This window comes from Anas platyrhynchos, chromosome 11, assembly GCF_047663525.1.
Source record: "Anas platyrhynchos isolate ZD024472 breed Pekin duck chromosome 11, IASCAAS_PekinDuck_T2T, whole genome shotgun sequence".
NCBI classification, from domain to species: Eukaryota; Metazoa; Chordata; class Aves; order Anseriformes; family Anatidae; genus Anas; species Anas platyrhynchos.
Window position 1 is genome coordinate 8,762,852 of NC_092597.1, and position 20,956 is coordinate 8,783,807.

Here is a 20,956-nt window from a genome sequence, read left to right on the forward strand (position 1 = left end):
CATAAATCTAATTCCAGTACTTGTGTAAAACCTGAATATTTCTTTCTACAAATGGTTCCTGGTGTTCTGTAAATGGCTCCTGGTAATCTGAGATAAAGTATGTTGGAATGTCTTACAAGTGATTTTCAAAACAAGTCGATGTGTAGACATGGAAAAGGATAATTCATTTTAAGATGCTCGCCAAGAAATTATGGTGTACTTCATTCACCATAATCTAGGACTTCATCCTAGATGTTGTAGTCTTTATCTGATTCCTTCTGAAAGATGAACAAGTGTAGACCAAGGAGGAAGAATTATTACTGATGGCGTTGTTAGGACCCAACTTCTGAATGGCCCTGAAATTATTTGCTAGATGCTAGAATAACAAAAACACTCTTCTTTAAACTCAAATCTCAAGACTCCTTACAAAGCTTGTCTGTAGAAGGAGGAATCTTTTTTTTTTTTTTTTTCTTATTGTGTGTGTCTATATAAAGTATATGTTGTATTTTTCAGCAATGGTACCACCTCATGTGACCGATTTCTGCTACATCTTTAGGATACGCGCTGTGTGGGACAACTTGAGTCCTTAGTGCTTATTAAGTCCTTAAAGCTATATATACAGAGCGAGAGAAGCTGTTTAACATATCATGTGAATATGCAAATATCTGAGAACAGCTATGTGTAAATGATAGTAGCAGGGCCCCCTTGACATACTTCCATCATCTACGCCCTGTATGACACCATGTTAAGGTCCCTTATTATGTATGGTAATTGGTAATTATTAGAACTATGAATTTATTCTTTTTACTGGTGTCCATTTTTGTCATACTTGAAAATACCATATACTTAAAGGACTTCAAATAACAATCGCAGAGACAAAGACGCATGAATTCACTAGCATTGAAAGTGAAACAGAATAAATACAAACTTAAATCCATGAACCCAGTCCTAGTACAAGGCTTGAACCTGGCTGGGACAAGTGAAGACTGACAGCAATGAGACAAATCATAGAAACAGGATAATTATCGTACTGGCCCCTGAGTTTTGATGTTCTTTATTCAGCTAATAATATTTGTTAGGTAGTGCCCTTGTGCGTGCCTTCAGAAAACGATACTTTTAATTAAAAAAAAAAAAAAAGTATAATGTTTAAATGTAAACATGGCTACTGCAAATCTTTTATTATTTATCTATAGTTCTGAAAGGAATTTTAGTACTGAATCCCACTTTAAGTTATACTCAAGGATACAGAAATGAAAATTTCTATGAAAGTAACAAAAAAAAAAATCTTCAGCAAAATAGTACCACTGAAATATGGGGACAATAACGCTGTCCACTCTACTCTTAAATCATTTGGAAACAAATCCAGTAACTGAGAGCCTGCAGAGAAACCAAATATGTGTATACAGAGCTAACTCACACCTTGGACAATATCAATTTACACCTGCATGTTCAGAAAACCTCAAGTGAACAAGATGTGAAGCTAGCATAAAGAACTTTGATATTTTAAGCTCCTGTGGACTTCCTCCTGGAAGCCAAAATAGCTGTAGTTGTCTGATAGCTTTAGTTTGCCATATTGGAAGCAATATACAGTGATTACCTACGTTTACCCACAGGTGTAGTTCACAGACACCAGATGAGCAGTAGACTTGCAATAGCAGATCCTCCTCTGGTGCCATCACACATGTGGAGTCTTTTGCGTATGCCAGTTCAAGTCCTTGGAGATTGAAGTAAATTGCTTTATACTTAGTGCATACAACAGTATCAGCACAGGGAGTTAGTGAGATGTAAATTCACACCCTAGTGTAATGTGTCCTAATTTCCCCAAACCCTGGAGCCATTTTACTCCTGAATGAGAGCACCCACATAGAGGTTTAAATGCATTTATTCGTTATAAGCTTCTAATTGTCCTTCTGTTGAAATAGCCTTAAGCATTTTTTGGCTGGTTGGGGGAATGGTGACTGTACAGGTTCAGTTTAGTTCTGGGGTTTGGTTTGGTTTTGCTAACCCCTTTCACTTTGGCAGCATATTACAACACAGTCGTCTTCTACTTTGAAATGTGTATTTTGAAATAGCGTTTCCAATGTTGGACAGAAAACAGGTCTAATTGTGTACTGTTTTTGTAATTAGTGTGAGTTGGTACACACCAAAATGCAGGGTGATCTATCAATGTTCATCTTTTTCTCTATTTTACCTGTTTTACCTGAGCGTTCAGGTGTGATGTAGCACTCCCACCTGAGAGTCTGCAGCCCAGTCAGGCAAACTGATGGGCAGAAATGTTGGTATGTTTGTTTGCTTCCAACCAGCTCCCATTCTGCTCGTGCCCTGACTGAAAAACTAAGACATTCTATGCTAACTCTTCTTTTGATTGTGTAAGTAGTATTAATTCAGTACTATTCTGCGTTAGAATAAGAAGTTGTAACAAAACACCTGTCTTCCATGTGGAGTTTCGTCAGGTGCTTTTAGGAAGTGATTAAAATGCTCCTTACACATGTGCTGGAGCAGTGTTCTACCCCCATTGGGGATGTTAGCAGTATCATCTGCTCTACCTGCTGGTTTTGTGGCACAGGGAGTGATTTAACTTGAAAGCAGCAAGCTTTGTTTTTCTGTTAGAGCAAAATACTGGAATGTTATGATAAAACAGGGGACATAACCTTTGGAGCTGTTGTCAAAGTGTGCTTCCCCGCTGCCTCTTCAAGAAACAAGGTACTTCATGCAATGAACACTTATTGAAAGACAAGAGCAAGGACGTCATGAGCAGACACGCAAGTCTTATTTAGCTGTGGCGTTTGAGTACCCCAGTATTACAGGTGTGCAGGGTGGGGATCCTCACTGCTGTACAGAACAATGCTGCTCCTGTCAGCATTTTACTACCTGGGGTAGTACAAGTAGCCCCCCGTGTACGGCTGTGCTGGTGGGGGTGTTTTTTTGTTTATTTTCGGGGCTAGGCCTCGCTCTGCGCTGCCCCCCGAGCCGCTGCCCGCCTGTGCCGCTGCTGAGGCGCGGGGAGCACCTGGCGGTGCCCTGGGGGGGGCCGGGCAGGGCCGGGCCATTCCCCGTGCCCGCTGCCCGCCCCGCTGCGGGCTGAGGCTCCGGTGCCCGCTGCCGCCTCACAGCAGCGGCCGCGCCGCTTCGCCCCCCGCCCGGCTCTGCCTCTCGCCGCCGGGTACCGGGGGCCCGGGCCTCGCCCCCCGCCCGCCGCCTGCCGCCGCCATTGGCCGCCGGCAGCCCTCCCCCCGCTGCCCGGCCTCGCCTCCCTTCCCCTCCCTCCCCGGGCGGAGCGGGACGGAGCGCGGGGCTCGGGCTCCCCCTCCCCGGCGGCTGCGGGCGGCGGCGGAGGAGGAGGAGGAGGAGGAGAGGAGGTGGCGGAGGTGACGGCCGCCCCTCTCCGGCCGGGCAGGGCCGTGCCCGCGGGGGTCTCCCCGCTGCCCGGGGCAGCTCCTCCTCCATGAGCCGCGGCTGCCGGGCGGGGGGCGGCGGGAGGCGGCGCCGGGCGGCCTCGCCGTGAGGGGCCCCCCGGAGGATGCCGGTGCCGGTGCCGGCGGGGCCCCCCGGCGGGGCGCGCTCGCTGAGCCCCGCGGCGCTGTCCCGGAGCCTGTCCCGCCTGCGGCAGCACCGCGCCCGCTCGCGGGCCATGCTGGCCCTGGGGGTCACGCAGATGGCGCTCGGCTGCCTCATCGTGGCCGTCAGCTTCGCCGCCCTGGCGCTCACCACCTCGGCCCGCGTCCGCCACTCCTGCCCCTTCTGGGCCGGCTTCTCGGTGAGTCCCCGAGCGGGTCCCCGCATCGCCCCGGGGGGCGCGGGGAAGTTGCTGCCACGAAGGGGTGGTGAGGACAGGGGGCGGCTGGTGAGGGGCAGGCGGCCGGCCCCGGGAGCTGCCGGGGAAGGGTCACCTCACGGGACGCAACCAAAGCGCTTAATTGGCCTCGAGGATCTCTCTGCAGTTCTTCCAACAGCTGGAGTGCTTTCAGCTTCTCGAGCGCTCGTTAGAAACCCCAAGTGTCGGATAAGTGATTTGGGTTATGCGCTTCGGAGCGTGTGGCAGAAATGGTGCGATTTCAGAAATACCTGCCTAGTATGCTCACACGCAGCACGTTACTTAGGTGCTTCAAAACAGAAGAGTAGTTCTGGATTAATTGTGTAGGTATTTTTCTCGGTTTTTCTATGATCTTCGGTAATTTTGAGAAGAAACCCCAGTTCTTATTCGTAGCCTTGATATCGTAGTAACCGCATTCTTCTGAGTGGGGATTTCTGTGAGCAGCTGTTTGTCACAGTGAGGTGTGAATTAAGGATCCGATTCTTACATATTAATGTGCTAATAAAACAGCAGAGCTGGGGTAGATCTGGTTTCTTATCTCAACAGACCCAGCCGGAGCGTGCACAACTGATGGTGTGCTCCCGCAAGCACAGCTTGTTTGAGAGTAGTTTGTTTTCCCTTGATTGTGTAATGTTTGTGAGAAGAGACTTTTGGGGGCTATCAGTATGCTGTGAGGTACGCCGTCCTCATCTTGCAATTTTGGATACCTTCTGCTTTTCTCTTTGCTATATAAACCATAGAGAAGTACGTTTCCCAATTTGATTTTATGATTGTTATTTGCTCAGCAAAAGTAATAGAGAAGAAAGCCATGATTCGTGGATGCGTGTGGTGGGGATTGGTGGAAGGCACAAAAAGTAAGGGGACGTAGTGGAAGACTGCTGGAAAGCCGTATTTCCTTAATTGGAAACTTACCATTTTTATATACAATTCTGCCTTACAGATCAAATTATCAGATAAGAGAGAAGAGCAATACTTTTCTTCTAACCACTTTTTTTCTCTCAGTCCCAAGAAATAAGGTAATAACACAGTTGTTTTAAAATATGGTGTGCCCCAAAGAACTTTTGGAGGCTTATTCCTTTACACAGCATTTTCTAATATCCTTCTGAGGTATTTAGTGAGTTTAACAGAAATTAACTGTGGTAATGCTTACAAATGAAGAATATTCACTGGGGAAGAGTGAAGGCATTAAGGTACCCTCTGGAAAATATAGTCAGAGAAATAACGAAGGATGAGGTAGGTAACTTGAGAGAGCAGTAAATACTAATGTAAGAGTCCTTTTCCTGTTTGCCTGTTGCCAGGCATAAATGTTCACTCCCTTCAAACTGCTTTCATTTTTCCCATTAGAAACAAATAATTGAGTTGTTTGATGGTCAAGTAGCAATCTTAAACTCTTTCTGGAGGTGTGTGTGACACACTGTTGTTTTTACTCATTAGAAATGTACATCCTGCTGTTGAGTAGGCAACATGGGCTAGATAAATGCCTGTGTTGGGCTCTCATGGACGTGCCTTCATAATAGTCTGAAAAACTGCAAGGTGTTCTCTGTAGGTTATTGATCATTATTAATTTGTCTGGGTGTTCTTGATTTGTATATCACAACAATAAGATATGATGGGGAAAAAAAAGATTTAATGACACTGTTAAAACCTGTTGCTAGGTGCCTGTTAAACCTGTGGTGTTGGCATATGAGAGGAGATGATGAGCACTGTTAATCACAAGGAATATGGAACTTGGGGTACGTTCGGTGTACGTTCTCTGGAGTTCATGGTGAGGCAGGGCTTTGAAAAAGTATGTTTCTGGATGAAAATGTTCCATATCCAAATGGAAACGGTAGCACATTGGACAGCTGAAAAGAGAAACAATTAACAAGAAGGCAAGGGTTTCCTTTGCTGTTCTTTGAACTATTCACAGTGAAATGGCTACTGGGAAGCTCCCGGGGACTCTTGGGCCAGGACAAACCTTGAGATTTCTCATCTTCAGTGCACTGGAAAACAGCAGATCCACAGAAGCCAGCAATATTTGTTTCAGGAGGCAAATCAGCTTTTGTTGCTTCTGAGTATGTTGTGTAGCCATGTGGAACGCTTAGAGTTTACTGTGAAAGTTTGGAAGAGATAAGTAGCTTAGCTGAAGTGGGAATTTTCAAGGTCAATTATCCAGTCATTCGTACCTGCTGAACTTAGTGCATCTCTATTTTAGTTGTATGTTGCAAGTTATTGAAGAAACGAGTTGTGAATTATCATGCTTAATTGGCTGTTCTTTCTCAATTCATTTTTCTGCTTGCTCCTGTGCCTTTTGGAATCAAAGGACAAAAGAGATAATAGGGCTCTTTAAAGGATGAGCTGTCTGAAAATAGGGATAATGATTTCAGTAGTGTATTTATATAAAAATAAAGTGGAGAATTCTATTTGCAACTCCCTCTCTTTCCCTCTCCCAAAACTTGATTTTTTCTAACTTAACTGTATAAATATGGTGTACTTCTTAAACAAAAAGCCCTAAAGTTGTTGGAGTTGCTATACAGTGCATCAAAGGGTTAAACTAGTTGCTGTGTGTGAGTGGCGTTTGCATATAGAAATAAAGTTAATCATGTTTCTTTAGTTCGTGTGATGATTTTGAGTTTAAAAAAAATGTGATATATTGCAGAATAAATTGTGGTAAATTAGAAACTGCTCTGAATTACTAGAACATCACTTGTGATGAGATGTTCTTAGATAGACTGATTTAAAAAAATTACAATGTTTTAACAAATTCAGGGTTGATTTTTATTGTATCTAGAGAAAAATTAGAAACTTATTTAAGTGCTTCCAGGCACATGTATTTTTTTTTTTTTTTTTTTTTTGCTTGGAGGAGGTAAACAGAACAGTAACTTTTGGAGTCCTGATTTTTGACAACACTTTGATTTAAGCACATAGTTGTAGCTATAGCTACAAGCCTGAACTTAATGTCTAATTTATAAAAAAAAGTATATAAGTTTGCTTTCGGTTTTAAGTATGAACTTCCATCCTTTCTAACGCCATCACCGTGTGTAACACAGTAAGCAAGCAGTATCCTCATTGTACCATTCTGTTAATCCTGCCACCTATCAAGAGTCTGTCTCAACAAAACGATATTAATGTGAGGATACAATTTGTTTATGAGATTGGTTTTGCTACTGTTTACAGCAGAAAGGAGTGTTGCTTAGTCTGAGGATTTCAGGATTTGTTGTTGGGTGAGGTAAAAAACATATACTTTTACATTGAATGTGTTTTATCCAGAGATGCTGAGGGATAATGGACATGTAGCTTCAATGTCACATTCACTCTTCACAAAATAAACTTGTTTTTATTTATCTGTATTCATTATTTTCACATTTTTTTAAAAAGATTATTGTACTTGGCCTCCAATAAAAAGACTACCTTTTAGTTAAAAGAAAGATCAAAATTAAATGTATTATTTGAGCATTGATGCTACACAGCCAATGGTCAGAGTAACTTTATCAGTGATAAACACAAATACTTATGTCCACATTATGCATTGCACTGATTGTTGTTCTAGCATAAAAGTTAAATTGAATGTTACAGCAGTGAAAGCATTTGTTGGTCAACTACTAAAGTAGGAGGTTTTCAGATTCTAACTCTGTAAACAACCATCCAGAACATTCTAGGACACACTCTAAACTAGCGCTTTGAACATCTGGGCAGCATGCTGGCTGCTTTGTTATTCTGAAAATAACGCTGGAAGAAAGTGGTTTTATTGTGTACCAAAAGTAGCGGCGGTTCAAACTAACTTCATCTCCTCATCTTTCCAGGGGCTCATTCCAATACCTTTCAGAAAATTTGTGAAAAATGAGATTATAAAAATGAAATGCAGCTATATAGCTAGGTGAGGAGCATTTATGGGATGTGAGGGGTGAAGAAAGCAAAGGCACTTCTCAGGTGATCTTGACTGCCAAGCTGCTGCCTTAACTCTGCATTTTTCCTCATGGTGAAAGGCCACTTAAATATTCTGTGGGAAGCTTCAATTTTGGTGTTTGTTATCGAAAAGCCAAAATATATTTAGTGAACTCCTAATGAATATATGGGATCCCCACATGAAAAGTAACTGTTTCCATTTGTTTGCTTCTACAGAAGCCTGGCAGCTGAGAACGTATTTAGTTTCTGAAAGGTTGTATCTTGTAAATGATAAGAATCAGGAATATGCATTGGTCAGCTTCTCTCTTAACCCAAATGGATGCCTCTGTACCCCTTTCTGCCTTCACAATTACTTTCTGAAAGACCAATATTAACTCAAAGTGTGTTAGATTTGATTATTTTTTTGTTTGTTTTACAGTAATTTTTAATAGGTACTCTTTCATGTGAAATACATTTTAATTACAAGTCAAGAACAAAAGGGGGCGTCAAAGAAGAGTATTTCTCAGAGTTGTAGCCACAAATATTTGGTTGTAAAGGATGCTTGAAAAAAGTTGTTTTGGGGATTGCATGGTTATTTAAAAGCATCTAAATGGTATACATTATTTTCGTGCTTTAAATAACATTTTAAAAGTAGAACAAGCTAGAAAGCACAATAAAAATGAAGAAATGCCTATAAAATAACAAGCTCATGCCCATGAGTCCACATCATCATTGTGTGCATGTAGGAGTTCCCTTAGATCTGTATCACATGGTGTCTCTGACACGTCAATGACACTGCTACCACAGAGCCTGCTGCATGGTACCTGGAGAGAGGAGTGGGGACTGGGGGAGAGGCCAGATGGGTTGGCTGGTGTGCTTCCTTTCCCAGATAACATTGTGCAGGTTGGTTCAAGTGTTGACATCTTTTCCATGTTGCTTCTTAAGCAGGAAGGTTGGAAGTGTACCAGGAATGGCTGTCCTTTCAGAAGGACATCACTAATGTTGCTGTGGGAGGTAGGATTAAGATTAATGTACAGGCTGAAGTCCTTCATATGCCCAGTCCTTCATGTTTGTTTTGGCAGAAGAGAATTAGGCTTTTAGAAGAGTAGTTGAAAGCCATACCTCTTGCCTTATTTCAATTTCTATAACGGGGATTAATCTGGGCCTATAGGAAGTCATTTAAAAATTAATTTGTTTCCTTACATTTTTTCCACCTTCCTCATGAAATCAGGTAAGTCATGGATTTGAAATGAAACTTCACCATCAGACAGTATTTTGGGTTCCCGTGAAATATTATTACAGTATGCAGTAACTAGCAATGATATTAAAATTATTAGTGTCTATTTCTGAAGTTCATGCTTATTCGGTAAATATGTTCTTGGCTACCTAAGTAGTATAAATAGTCAGTGCAGTTTTTCCTTTGAGCTCTTAAAGAACTCACTGTGATTTGACAGACTAACTTCTGTTAGTATGTAATAATTGTCCTTTGAACGGAGAGGAACCTTTACTGTAAAAGCAGTAGTGACAGTACAAACGATAAAAGTTTATACAGATGATAAGTAAAATCAACATCAAGATGCCATTTTGATGTCTACCAAAGACTGTGTTCTCGTGTTCCCTAACCTACATTGTGTGCTTATTTTCCTTCACCTAACTTACTGTGAAGAAAATGTCTGAAAGCCTAAATATCGATCCAGCTATTAGGAAAAGAAATCCCCAGTGACAATGCCTGTCAGCTCTAGATGAGGACTGTCTACAGTGTTCCAGCATATCCTTCATTTGTTTGTGAATGTAAGGTAATTGGAACAAGAGAGCAAAGCCATTCTCTACCATTGAACCATAGAAGCAGTACATCTTCGCTTATGGAACTAGTATTCAGCACTCGATGCACTGTACATGTCCTTCCACTTGACAGTTCCCTCTCATGTCCTGACAATTTAAAAGCTTCCCTTACGGAATGAATTGTTTGAGGTTAACTTGACATTTTCTCTGGATCAGCTGTTTTGGTTCCAAAAGTACACAAGTAATTATCTTGAATTGTCTGGTTAATTAACCAATTTTGAAAATCAAAGATAAGTAGTAACGGGCAAAAGAGGAGTCAGACTGAGAAAGACGGTTACTTTTTAATCTCTAATGTTCCTGTAAGAAATGATATTCTTATTTTGGGGGTGGTGGGGGTGGTTATTTTTTTGGTGTTCTGGCAATTTCTTCCCTTCATCCACAACTGCTATGATTTACATAACACCCATGAAAATAGACAGGTCTGTGAAGAATGGAGTTTTCCCATCTAAAAATGTCTACATCTGGTTGAATCTAGAGGCCCTGGAAAATAGGAATTACTTGATTTTTTTGTTCATAGTTAGGAAATGTATGAGAGACCCTAAACAATGTATTTCTTTGTACCCACTGTACTGTAATCAGAAAAAAGAATCTGATGCCAAATTGAATGCTGTACTAAAATGCAGTAATCTGTTATAGTCTGAATTCTAAAAAAAATTAGCCCATTTAGGCCACTTTTTTGAGAACTTGGGCTCTAGCCCATTTCAGTAAAAAATTGAGATTTTTTTTTTTTTAAATTTGAGACAAATTTTTAAGTTACATTTCCATAATTTAGAGACGTCTGGGAATACTTCTGGTATCTTGCTTCAGCATGTTAACGGTATAACATTAAAGGATTTAAACCAAAGAATGCCTTCTTTGCCCGTACTGTCAGTGCTTCAGAATTAAGTCTTTCAGACAAAAGTATTTTGGGCTGTTGTTGATGTAATCCTTCTCCAGAGTTTTAAGAAGGTAGTTTGGACCAATAATAAAGAGCATGTTTTTTTGCAGAAGGATTCTGGGTGAAATGGTATAGAAACACTGAAACTTTTAAAATCATTTGGCCAGTAAGTTAACTCTTCAGCAAGCAGTCAGCTGACAAAAGCGGTCAGAAATACCAGCAGCATCTAACAAAGTCACCAGGTGCAGTAAGCGTGAGTTCTTACGTGTTAGAAAGCAGATGTTCAACCACGCATCTTGTTAACCTTGTGTGATTTAAGAGCAACCAGACACTGGTTCTGTGTTTTAAGAGTTATATCGGCTCCTACTTTGTAGGCAATCCTACAAAAAATGGAAGCAGATGGATGTGAAGTTCTGACTACCATCATGCATGCCAAAAAAAGTGCTAAAGGTGAATAAGATGTGAAAGTCTAATAGTGAAAAAATAGTATGATGCTCTGTGAAGTGTTCTGCTTCCAGGAAGCAGAGAATTCAACAGTCACTGTAATTATGTTTGTTAAATGCCCACGAGGAGCCTGCAGCTTAACAATAATGCACAATGATTAATATAATCAGTAGGCTCTTGTGGAAATAAGAGGTTTGGTGGTATAAATACATAAAATGATGCTTTGTATGAAGTATTTTTTTCATTATTTTTTTTCCTGGAGATCAGCCTGAAGAAGATGGATAGTGAATTTCTAATTTTACCAATGTAGCTTTGAAAAAAGGATGCCATCATTTTCTAATTAAACTACCAAGAAATAGGCTGAAAAAGAAAAGTAGGCTTGCACACTAGAAAAGAGGGAGGGTCTCCATCAGAAAAAGATACCTGATGCAGCTGTTTTAGAAAGTGGATTTCTCAGAAGCAGTCATCAACTTTTTGTTAATTTCAGTGCCAAACCATCCAATGTATTTTTAGTGTTAAAATGAGCATATTTGGTGTCTGTTAAAGGATGCTTCTATCAGTTATCTGGAAGAAATATTTGTTCCCCCAGCTGCTATTTGAAATGCCTCAGGAATGGGAAGATGAGAATATGTACCTTCTCAGACAGGATCACACCTCCTTAGTCCCAAAAGCACTTGCTGAAGAAATGTGCTCCTTCTGTAACCCGTTCCTTCTGTATTTCAACATCTGAGAAGTGGTGATCTGTTGTTTTACAAAGCCATAAATAGGCTGTACCGTTGGATAACAAGGTTGTACAGATGTGCTGAGGGAGCTGTAATAATCATCATAGCCATGAGTTCTTCACTTTCTTTGTCTGATACAGGAAAACTTTTTCTAGTCTAACCTCTCAGTATATTTTAAGAATAACTAAGATGTTACAGAGACAGTGAATTTATTTATTTCAGTTATAAAGTAAAGCTTAGGGAAAGTATTAACAGATAATGCAAGGAATATTCTCATTCAAACCTAGGATTATAATCATAGCATTGGTAGACGTATAGTTTTGCTGTTTATAATCCTGTGGGGAATTGTAAGTTATATAGAAGTAACCTTCTGAAATTTAAAAATAATTTCTGCTCAGTCATTTATTTATTGGAGGTTACTAAAACTACGTAAGCTAACAGCTGATCTTTTAAAAGTGGACTGCTCATGCTATTTTTCTCTACAAATTGGAGGTTAAATTTTCAGGGAAAAGGGTTAGAGGGAATGCTTTTTCTTCATTATGGAAGAATATCCCATTTTTTGGCTTTCTCGTCGATGATTGTAGCAGTCCCCAGTGCCTGTGTTGAGAAGCCAGGAGCAGTTCATTGCTGCTTTTCTCAAGTTGCCTGAGCTTCTAGCTCTTGTCCTGTGCATAAGCCTTTTGAAGTCATCCTTGGTATCTTTGCCTGTGGTTGTTGACTTCTTGATCTGTTATGTTACTCTTCCTCAGATTAGCATCACATCTGTTCTGACCAGTCTGGGCAGGTACTTGTTTTTTATTATTATTTGCTGTTGTTAATAGTCTGTTCCAGTTGTTAACTATCCCTATTTTGAAAACCATTTACTTATTTCTAGAAGCATCCCTTTGTACCATTAAACCCCATTATTTCTTCTTCTGTTCTCAGTGGACATTGGAATATGCTTTATTATTTCACAACAACTGCCTGTATACTTGAAGGCAGCTACTGAATGTCCCTTCTGTCAGTAAATTAAACACCTGCAGTCTTTTTATCATTATATGTGGATCTCTGATCCTTTCCATTGCTCTTCTTTTTATCATTTAGCTCCTTCACTGAAAATGTTGATCAAAGAAAAATCTCTGTAGAATTTAACATGATAATTCTTAACCATTGCTTGCTATCAAATAGTCAAATATGTTTCATGCATAGTTTTTTACCAGTTGTATTCTCAACACAAAGAAAAACAACCCCCCAAAGCATTAACCTTGTGATTGATCTTAACAAGGATTCTAGCTTAGTTATATGAGAACGGCAAGAAACGTTAGTCATGAAGTTCATTCTGCCAATGAGTGTTGACAAGAAGAAAGTGATTCTTTAGATATCAGAATTGGCTTTTACCAGTAGCTTTGTCTCCTTATGCATCAGCAGAGATAAAAGGCTGATGTGCAAGTGGCACACTTTTCTGAGGGCATAGAAGTGATGTCCTAAATAAAAATGAAATGAAGCCAGTGAAAAAGCAGCATAGAGAAGATGCTTGTGATAACCAATTTTTTTGGCTCTCTCTTCTCCAAGTTTTAAACAACTTGTTTGTTCAAGAGTATACTGGTGCTATGTGGGCTAGCGAGGTTACTTTTTAAAGTGTAAATGCAGGCTCACATTTGGAAGCTACAAATCACAAGTGTTGTCAGTGATGAAAGGACTGCTAATATAATATCATACAAACTGCCAGAAGCCTATAAGAGAATTTTTAAACAGCGACTGCGTACTAAATAACATTATTCGCATGGGCTGTAGCTTTAACTGTCCAAAAAATAGATATACAAATTTGCTGATAGATTTTTTCCAGTTGCTAGCCTCAACTAGCCCACAGAAGCAGAATCTCCTTGTTTTTATCAACGTTTTCATTTGATAAAAATCTAAATTAATGCATCAAGGATGGGGAAAAAGTACATGTAGATAGCATTAAACATCTTATTGACATTATAATTACATTACACCAAACCCAAACAAATGTAAATTAACAGCATAAGTGGAAGTAATATAGACACTAAAAGAACAGTAAAAGCTAGTTTCTTCATGATGTGTATGTTGTTTGGTCATGGACACAAGCTGTATTACCCTTCATAGCTGCACATGGTGAAATCTGAGATTTACTGGTATAAAAGGCATGTTGAGTGTGTTTTTCTTCCTTTTTTTTTTTCCTCCTGTCTTCAGACCACTGGCCTGTGCGAATTAACCTGATGGTGTATAACTGTCTGGGCAGCAGCAGTAGCTTAGCAACACCAGCTAGTGCTGATGCCAAAGAACAGGCTTGGCTTTCATCGTTTTTAAATGCCAGCTGGTCCTTCAATAGTCATTCTATATTTAGAGATTCATTGATAGGCACATTTTGACTTCTAGGCCTACGTTGGGTTTTACCTGCAAATTAGCTGGTAAAGAAACTGGAGAGACCAGAACCCGTTAAGAGTAGGCATCGATGTAAGACAGGGTTTAGGAAAGGGGTGTTATAAGCATAAATCCCTAAGTGAATCCTTGTGGTACTTGGAGGTAGGGAGTACAGAGAAACCTTTCTTGTGACGTATTCACTGTAAGTGCGCAAGCAGAACTGCTTACAGGTACTAAAGGAGCAGTAAATTGCATTCTGAGAATGGCAAGGTTTTCTAAGCAAAATTTCTTAGTAATAGTGTCTGAAAAATCTGTGTGTGTGTTCTTGAAATAAACAATTTTGAAAGGAAATTTAATATTACAAATACAGATACACATTCTGTACATGTAAGTAAAACATCAAGAATTGAATACATTTTTATGACAGAAAGCATGAAGTTGTAGAAATGTAGACCTGGAATGCACTTTAACAGCTCGTGTGTTCTGTCTTTACTGTGAGATCCATCTATAACTCCAGCATCCCTCACGAATGCAGTTGAGGTATTCCTAAATTTTTGGAATAAAGCAAACTTTGTAAACTGTTAGTGAAGTGCTGAAAGAGCTTACCTATATCTGTGCTAATAGCAATCTCATATGCTCCCTCTGTATATCCTAGTTTAAATCTTTGCTGCAAGTTAAGCCTGATTTTTTGACTCAACCTTGGTGGACACAAAGCAAGCAATTTTTATTTTTTTTATAACCTACAAGAAAACTTCCACTAGCCTTTAACCTGATGTAAACAAAACCATGTCTGTCTACTATTACTTATAAATCATACTTTCTAGGTATTATGCCACCTTTGGACTGGAACCTGGATTTCCTGTATAGTAGCTGGGCATATTTAATACAATCTGATGCCCTAGCTTGGGAGAGTTTTTTTGCTGAGGCTTCAGAACGATCAAGGGGCTGGAGCCCCTCTGCTCTGAGGACAAGCTGAGGGAGCTGGGGTCATTCAGCCTGGAGAAGAGAAGGCTCCAGCTAGACCTTATAGTGGCCTTCAGTGCCTAAAGGGGGCTGCGGGAAAGCTGGGGAGGGGCCCTGTGTTTTGGAGGGTGTAGTGGTAGGACAAAGAGTAACAGCTTTAAACTAAAAGAGGGGAAATTTAGATTACGTATTAGGAAGAAATTCTTTACTCTGAGGTGCTTCTCAGCAGCACCTGGTTGCTCTGGTCCTGTTGGCCCACACTACTTGTCAGTGTAAACACTGTTCTTACGAGTGTTGTGTTTTAGCAGGCTGTACTATACTGATCTCACATAGGTTTGCTTTTTTGTTGTTGTTTTTTTTTTTTTTTCTTTAAACCCTTAGCTGGTAGGTAGTCATTTGGATGTTTTTTGTGCCACTTCTTTGTGTTCTGTGAATTCCCGTGAGCCCTGCTTCGAATGACTCACCTCAGTATTCTTGCTGTTTTCTTTCACATTCCTACCCTGGATCTGTTAATTGTATTAAATATCTGGTCATACCTGTCATATACGGAAAAAGCCAAGATGTTTTTAATATTAAAAAAAAAAAGGCTAGTGAGCTTTCATGGAAGGAACTTTCCTGTTACCTAATGGACTAATATTTTCTCTTTGTGTTGCTGGAACAAACCTTTCATGTCCCTTTTTAGTTTTAGCCAGCTTTGTATTTCTGGCTCAGTCTGTACGTGAGCCTCTTGCAGCCCTCTAGGAGTTGTGCTGTCTGCAGCTCATTAGAGCTGCCCTCAGCAAAACGTGGAACAGCTGTCATTGGAAGGGCTTCTGGTAACAGGTAGGTGGGACGCTTCATGGCTGCAGATTTGCTAGTTATGAACACTTGTATGTGTCTTCTGGTTCTGTTTTTTTGTTGTTGTTCCTGTGAGTAATTACTATACCTGTGCCTGGAGAAAAGGACTCTCTCTCTCTCTCCTGTTTGTATAATACTTCTAAACAACTTTACGAATTTGAAGCTGGAACTGTGCAACTCAACTTGTATGTGACTTAACCTGTAGCAGAAAATGACTTTATTTAATATTTTTCTAGTCAAAAGCCCTTTGTTTTGATGTTAAAGGTATTTGGTGTGCAGTAGAGAATAAACTACAGGCTTTTGCTAAAGGATAAGCAGTATTACAAATGTGTGTATACGTACATGTACATGTATATATCTGCATACACACATATAGTTTGTGATTTTCAGGATACAGAAAACCACAGGTTGAAATTTCAGAATAGGAGAATTAATTGTGATCTCCTTTCACTGTTCAATCTTATTTTCTTCATCTGCCTGAAAAAATACTAGACTTAAGAGGAAATTGCAACTAAAGTCAAAATTTGAAAAGTTGGTGGTTTGTCCTTTGGAAGGTGGAGGTGGGCTTGGTTGCTTAAAAACTGGCAAACCATAACAGCGTACAGGAAGACAGTTCACTTGCCTCTCTGAAGGATGACTCAATGCATGGGAGAAAAAAAAAAAAAAGCACGTTTTTAGTTTTCAAATATTGACACTGAATTCTAATAAAGCACTAAATGTGATGTCCTGTACAGACTGACTCATTAAAATGCTCGGTACGAAGGCTTAGCTATAGCTCAGGCTGTAACAGCTCTTTACTGTTAAAAGTATAAGAGTACTTCCTACACACTGCAAAGAAGTAAGGATTGGTGATCAGTTAGGAGAAAAAAAAAAAAGGTATTGAGAGGCTGCAAATTTGGGGAACATTAAATCATGAAAGTGACTTTCCTCTGTGTAGGGAGAGCTGAGAGTATTAAAGAGTGACAGTGACATTGAAAGAGCAAATCCTAGAGGTTTTTCACAATTATTTGTACTTGAAATGCATGCTGCTTAGGTCTCAAGGATGTCTATATGGAGGCTGCTGTTGCCAGTGAAATGACAGTGCAATAATGTTGGTAGGGAACCTATCTATAAGAGAATATCTTTGTTAACAGGAAGAGTTGTAGCAGGGCGTTGGTAGCTTTTTAGATGGATGCTTTTTAACTGTTTAAGGACTAAAGCTTCCCTCGCTGACGGACTCTTGGAGATCATGAGGTAGAAAAAGACTGGGTTTCTTTGGCTTACCCAAGGTGTAAATCAAGTAACTGAGCTTTTCAGTCCCGGCTCAAGTTATTCTGTTACTGCCTACAGAACTGGTGGATAGATGAAAAAATATTTAAGAATATTGCAAGCTGCTTTTCCTTTGAGTATCTGCCAGCCTGGATTGGTACATTTTGTCCTCCTGGTTGAAAACTGCTAGGTAGGAAGTTAACTACCAAGTTCAAAATCTTGTGCATGTCAAAATAGAAGTGCGGCAGGTTATAGGGTTTAGAAGCTGTACAATGCATGTGGTAGCTGTGGTGTCACAGTTCTTTATCACAAAGATTGATTTTCTGAGTATTTATAATCTTTCTTTCGGGAAGCAAGACTAACTTAAGCAGAGAGGAAAGCAACTCCGATATGGGAACACAAAATTAAGTGAGGATGGATTTCTTGTGCACAGGCAGTACCAGATACTGGCTTTTAACTGTCTCTGTCATTTTTCAGCAAGACATTTTAAAGCAATTAACTTTTTATATGAGTTTACGATCAGTGGGATAACAAGAAATCGTGGATCCTGGAGCACAGTGCATCGCATACTGAAACATGTGGGCCTGATTTGGCACCATGTGCCACCAGCATAATTTTTTTGTTGGAAGATGTCGCTTTTTAAAACATATCTCTGGTGCCTGTGCCCTGCTGAAACTGGTGTGGCACCTTGTGAGTGGGCTTGGTGGTTTTTCTTGACAGATGGAGTTGAATATTGTCATGCCAAAAAAAAAAAAAAAAAAAAAAAGAATAGTTTGCAAATCCAGCCTAGGGGTAGCAGATCACAGAAACAAAGGCTTCTGTTCCTTTCATTAAGTTAAAATTTTGCTACTGTCACTCAGGGATTGTTTTAATATGCCATCAGTAATGTTATATTTTGAGCTTTCTGAAATGCTTTACAAACACCATGTTATTCATCTGGTGCTGGACTGTAAAGACTTTACAACGGAATTTAGCAGCAATTTGTCAGGTCCTTGGAATACCACATGAAGCAATTGAGATCAGGAGTAAAATACCAAGTCTGTTTAAAACAGTCAAGTGACACCAAAGTCCTTTACAGGAGCTTGGTTAATGGCCTATCAACTAGACTTAGTCTGTGACACCTAAGTTTTACAGTTGTTTGCTGTTTTGCTTTTGATTTGCTTCTCCTCAAGAAACTGGCTGCTCTTGGCTTGGACTGGCACACGCTTCGTTGGGTTGGAAACTGGCTGGATAGCTGGGCCCAAAGAGTCGTGGTAAATGGAGTCAAGTCCAGTTGGAGGCCAGTCACTAGTGGCGTCCCCCAGGGCTCGGTGCTGGGGCCGGTCCTCTTTAACATCTTCATCAATGATCTGGACAAGGGCATTGAGTGCACCCTCAGTAAGTTTGCAGATGACACCAAGTTAGGTGCGTGTGTCGATCTGCTCAAGGGTAGGAAGGCTCTGCAGGAGGATCTGGATAGGCTGCACCGATGGGCTGAGGTCAACTGCATGAAGTTCAACAAGGCCAAGTGCCGGGTCCTGCACCTGGGGCGCAATAACCCCAAGCAGAACTACAGGCTGGGAGAGGAATGGTTGGAGAGCTGCCAGGCAGAGAAGGACCTGGGAGTGATGGTGGACAGTCGGCTGAATATGAGCCAGCAGTGTGCTCAGGTGGCCAAGAAGGCCAACGGCATCCTGGCTTGTATCAGAAACAGTGTGACCAGCAGGGCTAGGGAGGTGATCGTCCCCCTGTACTCGGCTCTGGTGAGGCCGCACCTCGAGTACTGTGTTCAGTTTTGGGCCCCTCGCTACAAGAAGGACATCGAGGTGCTTGAGCGGGTCCAGAGAAGGGCGACGAAGCTGGTGAGGGGCCTGGAGAACAAGTCCTATGAGGAGCGGCTGAGGGAGCTGGGCTTGTTCAGCCTGGAGAAAAGGAGGCTCAGGGGCGACCTTATTGCTCTTACAGGTACCTCAAAGGAGGCTGTAGCGAGGTGGGGGTTGGCCTGTTCTCCCACGTGCCTGGTGACAGAATGAGGGGGGAATGGGCTAAAGGTGCACCAGGGGAGGTTTAGGTTGGATGTTAGGAAGAATTTCTTTACTGAAAGGGTTGTTAGGCACTGGAACAGGCTGCCCAGGGAAGTGGTGGAGTCACCATCCCTGGAAGTCTTTAAAAGACGTTTAGATGTAGAGCTTAGGGATATGGTTTAGTGGAGACTGTTAGTGTTAGGTCAGAGGTTGGACTTGATGATCTTGAGGTCTCTTCCAACCTAGAAATTCTGTGATTCTGTGATTCTGTGATTTAGATGAAAACTGACAGCAGTGTTCTGAAGACATAATCCCGTTTCTGTGGAGTTCTGCCAGTGATTCCGTGGGAAACACCACGCAGTAAGAACACAGCTTGCTCCATAGAATGTTCTGAGGAACATTTCCCAATGCAATCTCTTCGGTCTGCAAAGACTGGTAAGGTCTCAGATCACGAAGCTCAAAAGCAGAGGCTGACTGTAGAAGTAACGTGTTTGCTGTAAGGCAGTTAATATTTGGTCTTTACGTGGTAACTTGTGGAGAGGAAATAAAACTCGTTCTAATTTTCAGTCTTTTATCTGCTCAATAATTGGTTTCTGAATACAAAGCTTTCATCTTGTGAGTTATCTGAAAAGCAAAAAGAATTTCGGAGTGTTTGTTAATCTGCGTGCATTGATAGGAGTGATGTTGCCTCGGCGCATCTTGTAGGAAATACTTCTGAGTCAATCAGCGCAACCTCATTTTTTATGTAATGAGACATGATTTTCATTTCCTGAGGAAGCAAGGATGTAAGAATGTCTTTCTGAGTTGATTTCAGCATAAATACTATTGTGTATCAGCTCCTCTGCTGGGTGGCTCAGCTAAATACAGGAACAGAAACATTTCCTTTATAAGGCAGCAGCGTGCATTGTGCTTCCCAAGTCGGACTGAGAGGCCTGCTGTTGCTGTGTGTCCAGGTCACTTTTTCACATCTTTGTTCACTGTTCTTGTTAGCTTGGTGAACTTATTTAGAAAAAAAAAAAAAAAAAAAAGAGAGAGAGAAAAGAAAAATCTCCTCCTCCTGCACCTAAAATTTATTTAGATTCTGTCCCAAGATGATCAAATTCTTTGTCGTGCAATGTGTAATCTGCATCCTAACAGAAAACATAACAGGATTCTGACATTACAGGAGAGATCACCCCTGAAAGATTTGTTTTAAATCAGTAACTGTACTACTCACTGTTCTCTTTGTGTGTGTATCCTTTCAGAAGGAAAAAAAAAAAATAACTTTTAAAAATATTATGGGTAAGTTAAAAACTGCAGCTACCTTAGTCTGTTGGTTACACAGCGGCTTCCTGCAAGCAGTCTCTGGCTTTGCACGGTCACCCTGAGTTCTCCCAGGTGGAAGCAGAGAGGACGCGAGTGCCAGCAAATAACGGGAGCATTGCTGATTATCTTAGCTGAAATTTAAATATCCTGTGATTGTAATTATAATTAATCGTTTGATTGAGGATTGAGCTACTCCTTTTTTATATTTTGGTACTTCTACAATATCTAATTTTCTATGTTGAAAGTAAGATTTTCAAAACAGAGGTCACCATAGTAAAAACTGATATGAAAAATATAGCAAAAGGTCAGAATTGAGTGTTTTCATACGGTGTTCTGGAGAATTGTGCCACAAAAATATATATTGTTTTATAGTTAGATCAATACGTTAAAAAAGTATGTTATTTTTGCCTGTATTTTTCAGCTAAGTTTGTAAGCTAGACGGAAAATATTTGAGGCATAGCCAAGCAGGCATAGCCTCTTTTTGACAGAGAAAATAGTAGCTATAGTTTGTGCACTGTCCTGCTTCTGAACCTTACATGCATTTATTTTGCTTTATGAACTGATTTGTTGATAGTATCTGAGGAGGAAATTGATTATTTTTGTGGTCAGTGTTTGGGTGTTGCAAGAAGAGGGTGAGAGGCTGTTGGGTATGGAGGAAAACGACTGCAGACGTTTCTGCATAGCACACCAGTGC

At 40.7% G+C, this 20,956-nt stretch overlaps 1 protein-coding gene across 8 annotated transcripts in view; it reads left to right on the forward strand.

Annotated features, from left to right (window-relative positions):
- Positions 1-1,885: 1,885 nt before the first annotated feature.
- Positions 1,886-20,956, forward strand: part of ENTREP2 (endosomal transmembrane epsin interactor 2) — a 136,914-nt gene continuing 117,843 nt past the window's right edge. For 2 of the 8 annotated variants that reach the window (XM_027466191.3, XM_027466200.3), the window contains exon 1: positions 3,227-3,736. In XM_027466191.3, coding sequence (XP_027321992.2) covers positions 3,500-3,736 — 237 coding nt within the window. In that variant the 5' untranslated portion in view covers positions 3,227-3,499. Of the gene's footprint in view, positions 2,683-3,216; positions 3,737-20,956 lie in introns of those variants that run through there. The other 6 variants (XM_072043396.1, XM_027466198.3, XM_027466196.3 and 3 more) reach the window with 6 other exon arrangements.